Source organism: Erythrolamprus reginae, chromosome 2 (assembly GCF_031021105.1).
Source record: "Erythrolamprus reginae isolate rEryReg1 chromosome 2, rEryReg1.hap1, whole genome shotgun sequence".
Classification (NCBI taxonomy): domain Eukaryota; kingdom Metazoa; phylum Chordata; class Lepidosauria; order Squamata; family Dipsadidae; genus Erythrolamprus; species Erythrolamprus reginae.
In genome coordinates this window covers 149,552,772-149,572,205 of record NC_091951.1, presented here as the reverse complement: position 1 = coordinate 149,572,205, position 19,434 = coordinate 149,552,772, and the positions used below count along the sequence as shown (strand labels likewise).

General features: G+C 42.1%; 1 protein-coding gene across 2 annotated transcripts in view; it reads left to right on the top strand.

Annotated features, from left to right (window-relative positions):
* The window catches only part of SPHK1 (sphingosine kinase 1), a 52,106-nt gene extending 34,118 nt beyond the window's left edge, over positions 1–17,988 (top strand). Inside the window, exons 2-5 of one of the 2 annotated variants that reach the window (XM_070739881.1) lie at positions 3,851–4,000; positions 5,485–5,579; positions 8,256–8,371; positions 16,374–17,988. In XM_070739881.1, the coding sequence (XP_070595982.1) occupies positions 3,851–4,000; positions 5,485–5,579; positions 8,256–8,371; positions 16,374–17,199 (1,187 nt within the window). In that variant the 3' untranslated portion in view covers positions 17,200–17,988. The remainder of the gene's footprint in view (positions 1–3,850; positions 4,001–5,484; positions 5,580–8,255; positions 8,372–16,373) is intronic. The other variant, XM_070739882.1, reaches the window with a different exon arrangement.
* The last annotated feature ends 1,446 nt before the right edge of the window (positions 17,989–19,434 follow it).

Sequence of the window (19,434 nt, the reverse complement as noted above, 5' to 3'; positions counted from 1 at the left end):
CTTTGAATTAACTTTTACATTTGGTTATATTGCATGAGATAGGTAATAAATAGGTAGAGGTTAGCTAGCTAGATCACTAGATTTTTTAAAAATTAAAACGTTCAAGCAAGAAGATAAAAGCTAGCACAAATTAGTAGAAAGTAAGAGGAAAAAAAATGAAAAAGACAGAAGGCAAGAAAGGGAAAAAAGTTAAAGAATCAGAAAAGAAAAAAACATAAAGAAGTGGCTCCTGATATTCTTCACAGCAGTTAAAAGCACAAGTATATTTTGACCTCTCTCTCTAAGGTTACATCATACCATTTTTAAATAACCTATCCTATCTAATCCTCAAAACCATAGGTCTCAAGTTCATTGCTTTTATTTTTCTCTTATAAATCCCTAAGTCCATAAGAGACTTCCAATCAGTAATACATATAGATCAGTAATGGGTTTCACTTACCTTTGCTACCAGTTTGGAGATGTGTGTGTGCTTGCCGCTACTGAGCATGCCCAGGTAATCTGCGATGATGTCTGAGCAGGTGGGTGGAGCCTCCCACTGCTGCTGCTACCAGTTCGCCTGAATCGTGGCGAACTGGTAGCAACCCACCAGCCATTCCTCTGTAGTAGGTAGTGTCGCATTTTTTCCATCTTTGTGCATTCAGTAATCTCATTCCTGTGACTTTGAAACCATGCTACTAGTCCTTGTCAACCTCCCCAGATTACCCCTGCCTTTGTTGTTGTTGTTGTTGTTGTTGTTGTTGTTGTTGTACCACACTAAGGATTCTTAGGAAGCTGCAGAGGGTGGCATGAGGGATCCTTTTCCTCTATCAATGGGGCGCAATGCTAAGCAAATCCATGTTTCTCATAGTTTGCCAATCTGTGCCTTTGGGCTTCACATGAGATCAGTTAGCAGGTTATCAGCAAAGTGAAGGAGATCAGCAAAGAAGAGAGATTTTTGAACAGGATTGAGCAGGCACATCTAAAGGGAAGGATGTCTTTTTTCCACAAAGCCACTGATCTTTTGCTAGGATTGGGTGATGCTCAAACTGCAAAAGTTAGCATTCCACTCCTTAGTCATTGGTGCCTTTCAGAGGATTGTGTGATATGTGCTTGAGCCTTAGCAAATACAGGAACCCTCCCATTTTGTATTGTAACCAGGAGCCAGAGCTAGTATGGTAACAGCCCATGTGCTGAAAAATAATGATTACATATAGTAAATAGGGATCTGACAATGAATTCTCAGTAAGTCTGTTTCTTTTTTTGCTCTAGACAGGGGGAAATGGATAGTGGTGATATTGTTTCTCCCCAGGAATTCTGCAATCTCATAAATCTGGCTCAGGATGATGAGTTAGAAGAATGGAAGATGGCTTTGAATTAAGTGCAATATTGCCTGTTGTTCAACTCAAGCTGCACATTGTCTGGGGCTGGTCAACAGATTTATTGCTCATAATAAAAATAATAATTTAACAGAAGAAGTACAGGTCTGATAACAGACATGGTCTATTTTGAAATTAAGCATTTCAGTGATTTTTTTTTCCCCTGCAAGAAATGTGGCATGAAACTTTTGATATGGATTCCAGGACTGATTTTTCACTCTCCCCACTTGTCACTTCCTCAGTGTGGTCCTCCTTGCAAAGCCATGAAGGGCTGAAGTACTGAGAAATGTTCCCCTCCAGTTAATTAACAAGGGAGTAAAAAAGTAGACTTTCAGCTAGTTGTTATGCTAGCTCCATGCTTCATTGTTGTTGTTGGTCTGTTTAAAAAAATAAATGTTTGCAAAACTTGAAGAAAGATTATTGGCAGGTACCAGTGGAAAGAAAGAACATTGAAAAAAAGAAAGGTTTCTAACCCCCACACTCCAGAAATAAAGCAATAGCATTACCAATAGCATTTAGACTTATACAGTGATCCCTCGAGTTTCGCGATCTCGAGCTTCGCGAAACGCTATATCGCGATTTTTAAAAAAATATTAATTAAAAAAAAACCACTTCCGCGTTTGGCTTCGGGAGTCAGCTGGGAAGCGGCGGGGCTGTTTTAAAAGGTCGCAGCCAGCCTGGGGGGCTTCCCAGCACCCCCCCGAACCCCCAACCTGGGTCTTCCCGGCTGCCCACGCAAAGGGGAAACCCCGGCTCCTCGCTGATGCCCGCCGCTCGCCCGCCCGCCAGCAAGAGGGGGAAGACCCAGGGAAGGTTCCTTCGGCCACCCAGCAGCTGATCTGCTCGGTAGCGCAGCAGCAGCGAGGAGCCGAATCGGGGTTTCCCCTTTGTGTGGGCGGCGGGGAACGCAAACTCCACCATCTACGCATGCGCGGCCATAGGAAAAAAAGGGCACGCATGCGCAGATGGTGTTTTTACTTCCGCAACCCTACATCGTGAAAAATCGATTATCGCGAGGGGTCTTGGAACGGAACCCTCGCGATAATAGAGGGATCACTGTATATCGCTTTACAGTGCTTTACAGCCCTCGCTAAGCGGATTTACAGAGAGTCAGCATATTGCCCCCCAACAATCTGGGTCCTCATTTTACCCACCTCAGAAGGATGGAAAGCTGAGTCAATCTTGAGCCTATCAAGATTCAATCTGCCAAACTGCTGGCAGCCGGTGATCAGCAGAAGTAGCTTGCAGTATTGCGCCCTAACCATTGTGCCACTGTGGCTCTGTTACTGATTATTCTCTGTGCACCATTTCTACAGTAGAAATTATTTGGATGTCTAATGGCAACTATCCCAGTAAACAAAAACAATACAAGACAAAACAACAAGACAAACAAAAACAATACATTGAACCTTTGTAACCCTTTTTACGGTAATTGTGTTGATGTCATATTTCTATTTATATACAGTATTTGTAAGTTAAACTGTATTCCTTCTACAGTTTTCAATACTTTATATAACTATTATTGATATCACCTCTTATCATAGACATTACTTATATTCTTTATACATTTTTACTTATAAGTTCATTCACCATTTTCTAGAATTTGTTTTTCCTTATACCTCTACCTATAAACTATATACAAATCTAAATAATAAATAAATAAAAAAAATATACTTTATATACCAGTGATGGCGAACCTTTTCTTCCTCAGGTGCCAAAAGAGCATGCATGCGCATTATTATTATTATTATTATTATTATTATTATTATTATTATTATTATCATTAATTAGATTTGTATGTCGCCCCTCTCCGTAGACTCGGGGCGGCTCACAACAATAATAACACAATATATAACAAATCTAACAAAAGTCACTAAAAATTGCACATGCGCGAGTGCCCACACCCATAATTTAATGGCTGGGGAAAGCGAAAACAGCTTCCCCGGCCCCCTGGAAGGCTGGAAATAGCCTGTTTCCCAATTTCTGGTGGGCCCAATAGACTCATGTTTCACCCACCACAGGCTCAAAGGCTTCCTTGGAGCTGGGGGAGGGTAAAAATGCCGTCCCCCATCTCCCCGGAGGATCTCTGGAAGCAAAAACTCGCTCCTAGAGCCTCTGCGAGCCAAATATCAGCTGGCCAGCACACACATGTATGTTGGAGCTGAGCTAGGGTAACGGCTCGTGTGCCAGCAGATATGGCTCCACGTACCACCTGTTGCACCCATGTCATAGGTTCGCCATCACTGTTATATACCCTCCTTTCCCTCTGGTTTCTTTTTCTCTATTCATTGGTAGAACATGTTCCAAACTTCATAAAATTCTGAATTTTCTTTATCATCTAATTCATATCTCAGTTTGTTTTTTCACTCTTTTGATATTTGGTGTGTGTGTGTGCTTGTGTGGGCCCTACACTACACAATGCAATACTACACCATGCTACACTTGTTCTTGACACTAATTTTTGATTCTCCCATTTCTTTTGTTTCTCTACATAGGTGGAATACATGGTTTACTTCCTCAGAAGTGCCAGGTGATGGTGCTGCTGAACCCACGGAGCGGAGCAGGAGAGGCCCTGCATCTATTCACCTCTCAAGTTCAGCCGATGTTGACTGAAGCCAGCATAGGATTCCATAAGTTTGTCACTGGTGAGTCTCATGGCTGGCTCAGAGCAACTTAAGGGAAACTTTAAGTTGGGAAACTTAACTTAAGGTTTAGTACAGGTAGTCCTTTACCCGCAGCAGTTCATTTAGCAATGGCCCTGACTAATGACCCTTTTTCACACTTACGACCATTGCAGCATCCCTATGATCATGTGATCAAAATTCGGATGCCTGGCAACTGGTTCATATTTATGACGTCTGCAGTGTCCCGGGATCATGTGATCACCTTTTGCAAACTTCTGACAAAACAAAGTCAATGGGGAAGCCAGATTCACTTAAAAACCGTGTTACTAACTTAACAAAAACAGTGGTTCGCTTAACAACCATGGCACGAAAAGTTGTAAAATTGGACACTGTTCGCTTAACAAATATGTCACTTAACAACAGAAATTTTGGGCTCAATTGTAGTCCCAGGTAGAGGACTGCCTGTAGATTCAATTCAATTCAATTCAATTTATTAGATTTGTATGCCGCCCCTCTCCGAAGACTCGGGGCGGCTCACAACATGGCTTAGACTTCCATTTCCAGTTCTGTTCACTCATTTTGCCTTTGGCCAAGCCTGGGTAGAATGACATTATTGGCTACTCTATGTTGCAGAATTCTTTGCAATCTCAATGTATGAGAATAAGTAGTTAATTCAACCTGCTTCAGTTCTCCTTATGTGGAGGTTATAGTTACAATGAACTGTGTTTTATATATATAAAAAATCTGTATGACTAAATTAAAACTACTCATCCCAGTTAAGCATATGGCAAATAAAGATTGCAATAATGGGAAGATGCTGGATTTGGAGAATAGGGCATGTCTGAAAACTGTAATTGTATCAGCACAAAATCGCTAAGTAAGAAACTCCAATTATCTGATTGCCTTATGAATCATTTTTGTCAAACTCTCTGGCATCCAGTCTGTTTCTGGACTCACTTTAAAGCAGTGGCTTCATTAATATAGCCTTCAATAGCTTGGGGCCAGGTTATCTGAAGGACTGACAGCTTGTCATGTGGAATCCTCCCCAGAACTTTCCAGATTCCTTCAGCAGGTGTCAGTTTGCCATAGTCTGCCCTGGATTAAATTTGTTTATTTGTTTTTTTTCCCCTTTAACTGCCCAGATCACTTTCTATAAAATTTGCTTGAAAACAAATGCTTTTAGCAAGCAAATAAACAAGAGAGTTGATTAAATCAACCCAAACAATGTTTAACAATAATGTGGCTGAACAGAAAGGAAGAATTATGTGATATATTGGTGAAACAGATTGTTGTGCTTCAGGTATGGAGTTTAAGTATGTAAATTGTGTGTGTACGCGTGAGAGAAAGAGAGACAGACAGACAGACAGAGAGGAGAAGCAGTGTAAGAAGAAAAACAGTTGTGTAATTGTAGAGTAACTTAGAACCTATAGTAATAGTCCATCTGAATTAAAACATATTCTACAAGACATATCAGGGGTTGTTTGTTTTTTTGTCTTTCTCCTCAGAGAAACATAATCATGCTTGGGATTTGGCAAGGGAGGAGGATATGTCCAAATGGGATGCTGTGGTCATTATGGCTGGAGACGGCTTGCTTCATGAGGTAAGGAACACGGCAGATGGTTGTGGGGACTTTATGGTCTCATGGCTCCAGTACATGTTCTCTTTATTTAAAAAAAGAACCATTTTATTAGTGAAAAAAACAACCAGAAGACATGATGAAATGCAATCCTAAATATAATAGCACTAATAAAATTAGAAAGGAATACACAGAATAGTGATTAAATGAGAGTCACTGAAAGCGACTAAAAATGTATCCATAAACTTTTAATAGAGTTCTAGCTCAATCCATTAAGGTGCTGTTATATCTAACCCTGTAGGCCAGTGATGGCAAACGTTTTTGCTTCGTGTAACAAAAGGGTGTGTGTGGGTGTGCTAGCATGCTGCACATGCCCAAACCCTTCCCTTACCCCCCACCCATGCTGCCCCTGCACATGTGCACAGGCCTTACTGAAGCCTGGTACCTGAAAAACAATGCCCAAATGGGCAAACCGGAAGTTTGGGAAAATACATTTCCGGTTTGCCCATTGTGCTGTTTGTTTGCACTCTGGAGCGTTCGGGGAAGCTTCCTGAGGCTCCGGAGTGCAAAAAACAGCACAACGTGCAAACTGGGAGTTCAGAAAACGCACTTCCAGTTTGTGCTGTTTTTTTGCATTCCCGGACTTCCCTGAACCCTCCAGAATGCAAAAAACAACACAACGGCAAACCGGATGTTTGTTTTTCCAAACTTCCAGTTTGTCTGTTGGGCAATTCTTTTTGCCTCCAGAGCTTTAGGGAAGCTTCCCTGAAGTGTCTGGAGGATGAAATGGCCTTTCTCAAGGCTGGAAATCCGTGCATGTGCACTGGAGCTGACACAGGGAAAAGTCTCGTGTGCCCTCCGATGTGACATGCTGGTTATGACCTTTAAAGCCCTTCATGACATCGGACCAGAATATCTTCTGCCGCACAAATCCCAGCGACCTGTTAGGTCCCACAGAGTTGGCCTTCTCCGGGTCCTGTCGACGAAACAATGTCTTCTGGCGGGACCCAGGGGAAGAGCCTTCTCTGTGGTGGCCCCAACCCTCTGGAATCAACTCCCCCTGGAGATTAGGATTGCCCCCACCCTCCTTGCCTTTCGCAAACTCCTTCAAAAACCCCTCTGTTGTCAGGCATGGGGAAATTGATTCCCCTGGGCCGTTTCTGTTTTATGTATGGTTTATATGAGATGTATGAGTGTTTTTTATATTAAGGGTTTGTTAATTGTTTTAATCAATTGGATTTGTACTGTTTTATTGTTGTGAGCCACTCTGAGTCTTCGGAGAGGGGGGGCATACAAATCTAAATAATAATAATAATAATAATAATAATAATAATAATAATAATAATAACAACAATAATAATAATAATATAATGCATGCCATAGATTCGCCATCACAGCTGTAGACTATTTATTGCTCCACCTTCTCAGTTTTGGTGCAATATGTTATTTCGATGTAATGATATTCATGACAAACACATAGATTCTTAATATTTTACTATTTAGTGTCTTAATATTCTTAATATTTTACTATTTAGTGTCTTAGGAAAATTGCAATGCTTGATCAGCAGAAAAGACGACATGGGGGCGATGACACAGTGGGCTTTTTTAAAGCTACTATTTTAAAATACTCCTCAACTACCTTTACCTAAGCATTTTTACCTGTTGACATCTCAAATGAATTGGTTAAATTTGGAGTGGAGATTTTATTTCTCTCCTATTTTGTTATTTTTCATAATTTTGTACTTGATTGCCTAACTAACGGCACAAAAGTTAAACTGGGAATGAGCAATTTTTTTACTTTCACCTTTACAAGGCTGAACTGAACAACTTTGTAGAGATGCTTCAGAAAGCAGAATCAAGAAGCTGCCTGGGTGTTTCTTTTCATTTTTTTTTACAAGAAAATATTTCCCCTCATCTTTACAGTTGAGGAGAAATTCTTGATGCACTTCAAGAAGGAAGGCATGACCGTAAAGTCCCATGGTTTTGAAACAAATCCCCCTGACATAAATTACCTTGGCTCTGGAGCTGATAGGGTGAATTCCTCTAACCGACGTCAGTGGGAGCTAAAGGGGTAGCAGAGAGTATGTTGAAGCTGACTGGCTGCTTCCATAGTGATTCTTCTTCAATGCAGCCAAAATCCAGTTTAGATGCAAAATCAGACTTCTTTGAGCTTTTATTTATTTATTTTTCTATCTGTCTGTCTGTCTGTCTGTCTATCTATCTATTTATTTATTTATTGGATTTGTATGCCGCCCCTCTCCGTAGACTCGGGGCGGCTAACAACAGTAATAAAATACAGCATGTAAATCCAATACTAAAACAACTAAAAAACCCTTATTGTAAAACCAAACATACATACAAACAAACATACCATGCATAAATTGTAAAGGCCTAGGGGGAAAGAATATCTCAGTTCCCCCATGCCTGACGGCAGAGGTGGGTTTTAAGGCGCTTACGAAAGGCGAGGAGGGTGGGGGCAATTCTAATCTCCGGGGGGAGTTGGTTCCAGAGGGCCGGGGCCACCACAGAGAAGGCTCTTCCCCTGGGCCCCGCCAAACAACATTGTTTAGTTGACGGGACCTGGAGAAGGCCTACTCTGTGGGACTTAACTGGTCGCTGGGATTCGTGCAGCAGAAGGCGGTCCCTGAGATAATCTGGATTATTATTTTCCTCTGATTGCCTGTCATCTGTGTCTTTTAGGTGATCAATGGCCTGATGGAGCGTCCTGACTGGAAGACCGCGATCCAGAAGCCTCTTTGCATTCTCCCCGGAGGCTCCGGGAACGCTTTGGCTGCTTCACTTAATCACTATGCTAGGTATGGTATCTGCTAAAGATTTCTTGCACTGTTCGTATTATTACAAATGAGGTCACACTCTCCCAGAGCCATCCCTACTCTTAGCACAGACTAGTGAATAACTGGAAGAGTTATTCAATAGTCTGTTATGCTCCCCTTATGAGGTGACTTTAACAGGAGAGGGAAGGCTTCCTGTCTCACCTCTGGGAGAAAAAAATATATCCCCTCAGAAGTGAGACTGGTGGGTGCAACCGGAGAGAAAGCTCTCTTCCTTGACTCTGCCAGTCGAAGGCAGTTCTTGTAGCTTTAATCCATTTTGTAGTACAGTGATACCTCATCTTACGAACCCCTCGTCATACGAACTTTTCGAGATATGAACCCGAGGTTTAAGAGTTTTTTGCCCCTTCTTCTGAACTATTTTCACCTTACGAACCTGCCGCCGCCGCTGGGATGCCCCGTCTCCGGACTTCCATTGCCAGCCGAAGCGCCCGTTTTTGCGATGCTGGGATTCCCCTGCAGCATCGCAAAAAATGTGGAAGTCCGGAGGTGGGGCTTCCCATAGAGGGGAGGCTCAGGGGAATCCCACCAGCGCGAAAGCGGATGCTTTGGATGGCAAAAGGGGTGAATTTTGACCTTGCACGCATTAATCGCTTTTCCATTGATTCCTATGGGAAACATTGTTTCGTCTTACGAACTTTTCACCTTACGAACCTCATCCTGGAACCAATTAAGTTCGTAAGACAAGGTATTGTAGTTTCCATCCATTTATTTGGTCACAGAATTGAACCTAATTAGCTTCTTGAGATTAGCCAGTACTGCCTCCTGCCTTAGCTTCCTTTAAATAGGACTATTCGGTGCCTTTATGTTGCTGTTGTTAGACAGATACTGCCCGTTAAAATTTTGTAGTGAGGACTCTGTGACTCTCATGCAACTTTTTACGTTGCTCACCCCTAACCCAAGAGCTATGTTCTGGCCATTGCCAGATGGAAACCCTGCCTGGCCTTCCATTGGCGCATTGCTGAGGGTCTGCTTTTCGGATTGGAGCAAGAGTCGTTCCTTCTTTCTTCTTCGTGAGGCAGCCCTAGGTAGAGCAGTTTCACACCAGCCCTTCCCCTGACTGACAGGATGCGTAATATTTCCTTGGGTCGGTATCATGTGTCATTCTAAAGGGAGGCGTGTGGGAAGTTCTTCCCTTCCAAAGCTTCCTTTATTACTAGTCTTTGACTCAGCTACGGCACCTCCCCATCTCCCTCTGTGCCGGCCTCTTTCCTTTGCACAGCAGGCCTCCTGTTCCATCTGCTCTGTGGCTAATTCCCCCTACGCCCCCCAGTTTAGCTTTGAGGAGGGAGGGTGAAGGAGGTGTGTTGAGGGCACCGTGGAGGGGCTATTTTCCTTGCTGTTATACTGGCTTCTGCTCCGGTAATCTCACACTACTAACCCCAGAGCATACAAAACCTTCGTCAGATCAATCCTTGAATACAGCTCATCTGTCTGGAACCCACACCGCATTTCGGACATAAACACTCTGGAAAATGTCCAGATATACTTTACTAGAATAGCCCTCTACTCCTCCACTCATAACAGCATATCCTACGCTACTACTTATTTATTATTATTTATTTATTTATTACTTAGATTTGTATGCCGCCCCTCTCCGAAGACTACACTTACAGTCCTAGGTTTAGAAAGATTAGTACTACATCGCCTTAAACACGACCTAAGCATAGCTCATAAAATCATCTGCTACAATGTTCTTCCTGTCAACAACTACTTCAGCTTCAACCACAACAACACACGCGCACAGAACAGATACAAATTTAAAGTAAAGCGCTCTAAACTTGACTGCAGGAAATACGATTTTAGTAACCGAGTAGTTACTGCCAGACTCTGTAGTATCATCACCTAACCCCCAAAACTTTACCCTTAGATTATGCCCTGTTGACCTCTCCCAATTCCTAAGAGGTCAGTAAGGGGCGTGCATTAGTGCACCAGCTTGCCTTCCATCCCGTGTCCTAATGTTTCTCTCTTACTAGTGTCATTATTATTATTATTTATTAGATTTGTATGCCGCCCCTCTCCGTAGACTTGTGTATCATTTATATATATATCGCCAAAAAAGCTTCTAGAGTTGTTAACCTGATCCTACGCAGCTTCTGCTCAGGCAATCTCACACTACTCACAAGAGCCTACAAAACTTTTGCCAGACCCATCCTAGACTACTGCTCATCTGTCTGGAACCCATACCACATCTCAGACATCAACACCCTTGAAAATGTCCAAAGATATTTCACCAGAAGAGCCCTTCACTCCTCCACTCGAAACAGAATATCCTATGAAAATAGACTAACAATCCTGGGCCTAGAAAGCCTAGAACTACGGCGCCTAAAACACGATTTGAGTATTGCCCACAAGATCATATGCTGCAACATCCTACCGGTCAATGACTACTTCAGCTTCAATCGCAATAACACAAGAGCACGCAACAGATTCAAACTTAATACGAACCGCTCCAAACTTGACTGTAAAAAATCGAGTTATCGAAGCGTGGAACTCATTACCGGACTCAATTGTGTCAACCCCTAACCCCCAACATTTCTCCCTTAGACTCTCCACAATTGACCTCTCCAGGTTCCTAAGAGGCCAGTAAGGGGCGTACATAAGTGCACTGCTGTGCTTTTCGTCCCCTGTCCAATTCTTTCCTTTCTTTCACCTATCATATATATTCTCTTCCTTTCATATAGCCTCTCCTCTAAGTTCACTTTACCCTTATATATATTACTACATGTCTATTTTTCTTCCTATGTATTTGTGTATTGGACAAATGAATAAATAAAATAAAATAAAATAAATATAAATATTATATCTTTGAATACAACGAATACATACGTGACAAAACAAACAAACAAACAAACTATGGCGGAGAAACAAGACCAGAGGAAACAAGTCTGTGTCCTGTTCAAACAGCCTCAGTGGGAAAATGAGTCACTCTTAAGCTTTAGATCCATTTCCATCCTTCCTTCTTTAACACGGTACATTCAAATGCATTTGACACAGCCAGGGAGAGCATCAGGCAGAGAAGGCTAATTATCCACTAGGAAAAGGGATGGATCGTTTTACCACCCCCTTCCCTCCTTTGTGCTCTTTGGGGGTTGTATTTCAGTCACTCCCCTCTGCAATTGGATGCTCTAGTAGAGTCAAACCACTGACTCCTCCATGAAATCTCTCCAGGACAAAGGCTGCTGGTAGTGTTCATGACGGTTAATGAACACCAAGACTGATTAGGAGTTGAAATTTAGAAGGAATCTGGTTGCTTTTCCCTTGGCCTAACTGGTTCATTGAACTGCTGTAATTCGACAAATGAGCTATCTCAAAGGAATTCTCTTAATCCCAACACGTGGTCTCCAAGAAAGGCTGACCAGATACGATAGAAACTTAGTCAAAAGGGCAAAGTGTGAAATCCTAAGGTCTTTCTGTTACTACTGGAATCTAGAAATGCTCTGGTGTCAAAATGGGATCACCTTCAGAGAGGGAGGAAAGGTGAGATGCAAACTGAGATATCGAATACTTATCTTAACCATGCAGAAATTACTTGCACAGTTATGTTGAGGGGCAATCCTCTAAATTATTCTTCAAGAAATAATTTGTATTGAAAACTGCTACAGAAATTATTTTAAGAGAGGAATGTATATGAATGTAATGGTTATTTAATTAGGATGTTTCCCAACAGCAGTATTCTTTTTACATAAGTTAGATCTCAGCTACACCACCAACACCTGGCAATGGCCCAGGTTAGTGAAATCTGTTTCCTGTTTCGAAAGTTTATTGCTGATGGTGCACTTTCTAATGGCAGTACTCCTATCAGGCTCAATGGCCTTGCTTCCACCTAGGCATGACATGTATGAGTCCTCCTATCAAGATTTACAATGTTCTCTTATCTTTATCTTTCAAAGAAATCAGGATCCTTTTATGGCAACTCTGCCTCATTAAACTGAGAAAGGGTGAATGTCTCAGGGTAATCCCAGGTAGGATGGAGTATTTGAAGAACCTGAGTCAAATTAGATGCTCAGGCGGGGGTGGGGTGGGGTGAAATGCAGTTTGTGGGTGGATGTACCCCTCCCCAGACACAAAAAGGCCAAATTTGGCAGTATGATTGTATGGTATGAGCAATATTATTGTGGATAGGTGTAGGTTTGAAAGGCAAGCCTTCTATTCCTTTAAGCCTTTCAAACACAATGATACTTTGTCTTACGAACTTAATTGGTTCCAGGACAAGGTTCGTAAGGGAAAAATTTGTAAGATGAAACAATGTTTCCCATAGGAATCAATGGGAAAGCGATTATTATTACTATTATTATTATTATTATTATTATTATTATTATTATTATTATTATTAATTAGATTTGTATGCCGCTCTTCTCCGTAGACTCGGGGCAGCTCACAACAATTAATGTGTGCAAGCCCAAAATTCACCCCTTTTGCCAGCCGAAGCACCCGTTTTCGCATTGGTGGGATCCCCCTGAGGCTCCCCTCCATGGGAAACCCCACCTCTGGATTTTGCGATGCTGCAGGGGAATCCCAGCAGGGGAATCCCACCAGCGCGAAAATGGGCGCTTCGGCTGGCAACGGAAGCCTGGAGGCGGGGCATCCCAGCGGTGGGTTTGTAAGGTGAAAATAGTTCGGAAGAAGAGGCAAAGAAATCTTAAACCCCGGGTTCGTATCTCGAAAAGTTCATATGACGAGGGTTTCGTAAGACGAGGTATCACTGTACTGGGAAAAAAACAAGTCTTTTGTGAGTCTTTGGAAGCGACACACTGCCCTCCCCATATGCTCAAATATTGTCCATCCCCTTCTGATCTCTGCCCTCTACTGAGCCCAGCAAAGACTGCTCCTTTTTAGCAGAAGACAAATGGAAGCGCTCACCTGATCTCCTTATGTCCCACTCGCCCCTTTATCCTTTGTGACAGTCTTTGCTGTAAGCAAATGCCTGATATTTTTCTTTCATGCTCTTTTAATTACATTAAGAAGCCTATGTTCAAGTTGTAGCTGTTGCAGTCACTCCATCCCTAAAGATGTCCAATTGTTTGCAGTCTTCTACTTCCATTAATTTAACTATCCACCCACTTTCCAATTCATATAAATGCATACTGAATTATTTTCCTCTTTAATTCCCTCAAACTCCTGCCTGTGAATCCACTCATCATTGAAAAATCCTATGATGGGTGTGTTGAGGGAGGGAGGGGGAAACTACTATAAAGTTGCTTATGTGTCAGAAACCCTGAGCAATCCTCCACATGCAGTACAGTGTTCCCTCGATTTTCGCGGGGGATGCGTTCCAAGACCGCCCGTGAAAGTTGAATTTCCGCGAAGTAGAGATGCGGAAGTAAATACACTATTTTTGGCTATGAACAGTATCACAAGTCTTCCCTTAACACTTTAAACCCCTAAATTGCAATTTCCCATTCCCTTAGCAACTATTTAGATTATTACTCACTATGTTTCTTTATTAAAGTTTATTAAAAAAAATATTTATTAAAGGTGGACGAAAGTTTGGTGATGACATATGATGTCATCGGGCAGGAAAAACCGTGGTATAGGGGGGAAAACCTCAAAGTATTTTTTAATTAATATTTTTTAAAAACCGTGGTATAGACTTTTCGCGAAGTTCAAACCCGCGAAAATCGAGAGAACACTGTACCGCCATTGTCAACCTGCTGCCATTTTGACACAAGCGGGTTGTTCTCATTCCAGAATTATGTTTAAACTGAACGACCAATCATGTCGGACATCTCCTTTAAGGCAATGCTTTGATTGAGCTTCCTGAATGCTTTCTTTGTGTGCGCGCATGCATGCTTTTGAGTCAGCGTTGACTCCTGGCGACTACCTGGACAAGTCAATACAGTTTCTTGGCAAGATTTTGTGGAAATGGTTTGCCTTGGCCCCCTTCCACAGCTTAGCATGACTGAATGTCACCCAGCTGGCTTCCTTCTAGGACTGTATTAGAACTCAGGGTCTTCCAGGTTTTAACTACTATATCAAACTGGCTCTCACTGAATGCTTACAACAAACTCCTTTTGAAAGCCATCAATAAGCCTAAGAAAGGTGCTGCCTTAACATAGCTATATGCCTAAGCAGGGGGCTGACTTTGTCTTCTAGAAGTTTTGCCTTCACTTTCATCTTCACATACTGTTGCTTCCATCTCAAATCTATACAGAATCAATGTAAGGGTTCTAGAATGGCAGTGATGAAGCCTCCCTGAAATCAAATGCAACTACCAAGTCTCTTTGAACTCTGGTTATACACTGCTCAAAATAAATAAATAAAGGGAACACTTAAACAAATCAAACGTCTGTGAAATCAAACTGTCCACTTAGGAAGCAACACTGATTGACAATAAATTTCACATGCTGTTGTGCACATTCAACTTTGTGCAAAGTATTCAATGAGAATATTTCATTCATTCAAATCTAGGATGAGTGTTTGAGTGTTCCCTTTATTTCTTTGAGCAGTGTATTTGTTAGAGGGAAAGTTAAGGTTATGAGAATTCCAGTGAGAAGGTTGCTTTTAAATGTGGCATCAACATGGGGACAATTCATGACAGCAATGCCCTGTTTTGGATTTTTGTTTATGGTGGCATGGAAGTCTGTTGTTGCTTTTGTGAAGATGGTCTTTTCTGCATCTCTTCACCCTTCCTTTCTCTGCTGAAAACGTAGGTGCTTTTTTCTTCAAGTTAAAAAGAGGAAAATATTGGAAGACCTGTCAGCTCCTAGAAGTCGAACAGATCACTTGCAAGCATGATGCTGTGCACATTCATGGCTAATATTCAAGGAGGACTCGTAGACAAGTTTCGTCTCTAGCTTAAACTGTTACTGCTGTGACAATGGCATCTCAGATCTTATTTGGGTGCCTGGAAGAGGTTTCTAGCTAAAGGCAATTGTAAGAGGTCATTTATCAAGAACCTTTGAAGTATTGTGATGATCCTAGAAGCAGCTGCCTTCAAAGAGAAGCACTGATCTTTCTTTCTGGCTTGTGAGGAGCACACCTACAAGCCCACTGTCAACATGATTTGGAGAGATTTAGGATGCATGTTGTGCAACTTCGGCATTAAGGAGCAGAAGTCAGCTGGGGGCCTGTAATATATAGAGAGGAGGCTGCTTTAATGTCGGTCATGTTTTTTAGTATATGCTTATGCTTAGCTGCTTATGGCTGTAAAAGCCCTATGAAGTAAGTCTAAGCACATTGGAATAGTAGTCTTGGGCTAGTTTTCTATGATACTTTATATTTCTCTCCATGGGTGGGCTTATACATCCCACTAAGTAATGAAGTGGCTTGTCTAGTTTTGACTTAGTATGATATTGGTTGCTGATTGGTCTCCAGGCACAATTCAAAGTGTTGGTTATGACATATAATTCCCTACATGGCTTAGGACCAGACTACTTTCGAGACCATCTTCTGCCTCATGTATCCTAGCGGCCAGTTAGGTCCCAGTCAGCCTTCTCCAGGTCCCATCGGCCAGACAATGTCATCTGGCGGGATTTAGGGGAAGAGCCTTCTCTGTGGTGGCCCCAGCCCTTTGGAATGAACTCCCTCTGGAGATACGTACCGCCCTCTCCCTCCACAGTGTTGAAGGCTCATCTCTGCCGGCGGGCATGGGGAGCCATGAATGATGAGACCTAATTTTGCCCGATGTTATGAGTGGCTAGACTAGACAAATGTGGATGATTGTGTTAGGATAAATGGGGTTTTAGAATTTTTTAGTTTTTTAGTATTTTAATATTGGATTTCTACAAATTTGTACTGTATTTATTATGTTGTATGCTGCCCTGTGTTGGTTTAGGAAGGCGGCATAGATCTAATTAATAAAATAATTATAAATAAATAAAATATTGAGTCCTACATTTTCAAGTATACGTTGGGGTTTATAGCTCAATGTTATGGCCAAAAGGTTTCTAGGGCATAGGGAATGACTTGTTCAAGAAACCATGTTTTAACCCAGGCTGCCCTTTCCTCTCTTCCCCCATTGCAGCAGAAGTCACGTGGCAAAAGAGGACCTGTTGAGGAACTGCACCTACTTCTTATGCAAAGGCCTGCATGCTCCCATGGACCTCGTTTCCCTCCGCACGGCTTCAGGCAAGCATCTCTTCTCCTTCCTCAGCTTCGGCTGGGGTTTTGTCTCCGACGTGGACATTACCAGCGAGAGGTACCGTAAATTGGGTAGTGCCCGTTTTACAGTGGGCACATTCCAGCTCCTCACTTCACTCCAACTTTACAAGGGCCGCCTCTCCTACCTGCCAGCTGAAGCGCAAAGCTCTGCCTCAAATCCCTTGCCTCCTACAGGGGTGAACGCCTGCCCCTCCCCGCAGCATCCTCACCCGGTCCCCACTGCTAACGGGAAATCTCCCAACCCTCTCGCTTCGCCAGCATCTTCCCTCCTGAAGGAGGATTCCGCCCTGGAAGATGCCTTGTTGGTGCCCTTTGAGCAGCCTGTTCCGAAGCATTGGACCGTCGTCCCGGAGGAGGAATTTGTTTCTATAGTTGCCATTCAGCAATCCCACCTGGGGACGGACTTCATTATAGCTCCCACAGCCAAGCTGTTTGATGACGCCATCCATCTCTTCTACGTAACGGCTGGCATCTCCCGCATGGGAATGCTCAAGTTGTTCATGGCCGTGGAGAAAGGGAACCAGTTGGCTCTTAACAGCCCTCATGTCCACTACGTGACAGCAAAGGCCTTTAGGCTGGAGCCCCTGGAGCCCAAGGGGTTTATGACAGTCGATGGCGAGGTGTTGACATGTGAGCCAGTGCAAGGACAAATACACAACCGGCTAGCCCGTATCATTAGTGGCTCCTGAATGAGCATCAGGAAGAAACTGGAAAGTTTTTTTGTGACACTCTGGAAAGTTGTGAAGAAATCCCCAAACGCTGCATCTACTGCATTCAAAACATCATTAACATTGTTGACAGGGATGCCTCTCAGGGAGAGATTGTCTGTTTCTGCAACTTTTTAATTGCGATGCAAGTAGTGGAGGAGTTTGTCTTGCCCATGACTTCTCCCTAAGCTGCTGTGCAGTAAAAGAGGCAAGTTTAGTGTCCCCTCGCTCTTTGCACTGCTGTAGCAGAAGTATGCCTTCAAATTAAACCAAAGCCACTTCCCATACTTTCCTGTCTGGATAAAGATGTCTTAATCCTTTGCCATTCAGGAGGACAATTTTATGATTTTGTAAGCAGTATAAAACACATACATACATGCCTTGTGTATAGTTGCTTATATTCCTATGGAGAAATGAAAGACCTATTTTGACAAAAAAAAAACAACCCACCCCAATGTCTGTCATCGATGCTGTGATTTTGGATTGCTCTTATGAAAAGGCAAAGCGCCTAATGTAACATTTCACCATCTTTATCATTCAAATGCAGGTAGGTAATTGAAACACAGCCAGCCAACTTTCTTCAGGACACAACAGTTCTTCAATTAGATGCACATTTGATCAGCAACTTGTAGGTTATTTCCATAAGTGTCCAAAGTGGCACCTTTATGCATTCACCTTCCTTGCATATATTCCTGGCTAATATTTGTAGTAACACAGTCCATCTGACAAACTATAGATTAGTAGATTAAAGGCAGATGTCAAAAAAAAAAATAGTGGTCATCTTTTTATAGTAGCCTGCTGTTTCGTTTTAAACTGCCAGTACAGACAACTTATAGTTAAAGCACAGAATGTTTGGGAAGAGTGTTGCGGTGTCAGGGCTATCTATAGTTACAATTAGAGCCCAAACTGCTGGTATCAATCTAAAAATAAGGAAAATGGAGAGAAAGAACATGCCCTTCCCAGAATCTCTGGATTGAGCAGTATAGAACTTGTTCTAATAAAGGTGAATTTGGAGATTCTTTAACTATACAGTTCCTTTCAATTTATATTCAAAACCTTTATGATTGGACTTACAACATAATGTAAGACTTGGGCTGTGGAAGCGCTTTTGAAGCAGAACTGAGAATTCCTACTCATCCATCCGAATCCAATTCTTTGAAGACTTGTGTGTGTCCTCCAAAAAGTAGAGACAGATCCTGGTGAAGAGTTCAGAAGTTTCAGATCAGTCCCAAAGGGATTTACAGAGGTAGATTTGCCACAAATCCCCCAACTCTGCAGCTTTTATAATCCAAACTGATAATGAAATTAAAGTAGACAAATGTGCAGTGCCCCTGTCCTCAAAAACTATTTGGAGGAAAAACAAATCTCTATATGTACTGTATATATCAGATAGCATTGATTGCTATCCTAGGAAAGCATCAGATCTGAAGTTATGTAATGTATCTTTAAATAGAATCAAACTGGTGACTTAAGCCAGTTTAAGTCCTGGTGACTTAAATATGTCTATGCAGTGCTATTGGCAAGAATATAAAATTGCTTTATCATGGCCTCCTTCAGGTGATGTTTATTCAACTCCCAAGTCCATTGGAGAGCCTCCCTGACCCTCCTTAGCTTTTAATAGCAAGGTTGGCCTCCTGCTGCTATCTGCCATACAGGATTTTATTCTGGCACTAACTTTGTAATGGTAGACATTATCACCCACATTGTAGTAGGTGATAACGTCATAATCTAAAATCTATTACTAGATGTTACTACTAATGGCCACATTTTGGCCATTAGTAGGCTATTAGTTGAATGGCTATTAGTGAGAACAGCTTTTTTTACTGAGTTGTGAATAGCATCCCCCTGATATTGCTATGTGCAGATTTATCTCAAGAGAATTTAGTAGTCTTGAAGTCTGCATAGCATCTACTTGGATTTCAACAGTTTAATATTGGGCTGACTTCTGACAGATTTTAAAAACAATGCAAAGCACATTTGTATCCACATTGGAAATAGTGGAGACTATACTTTAAGAGGTGGCATATGTATCTTATACAGTATTTGATAAACACTAGGTTTGTTGAAGCAGCTAAGTTACCAGGCTGGTTACTACAAATCAAGGCAGAATCACAGTGTAAAAGTATTTGAAGTACAGACTGGGATGTAGAGGCCATATAAATATATCAATACAAGCAATTGTTAATCTGTCTATAAGGAAAAAAATAGAGCAGAGAG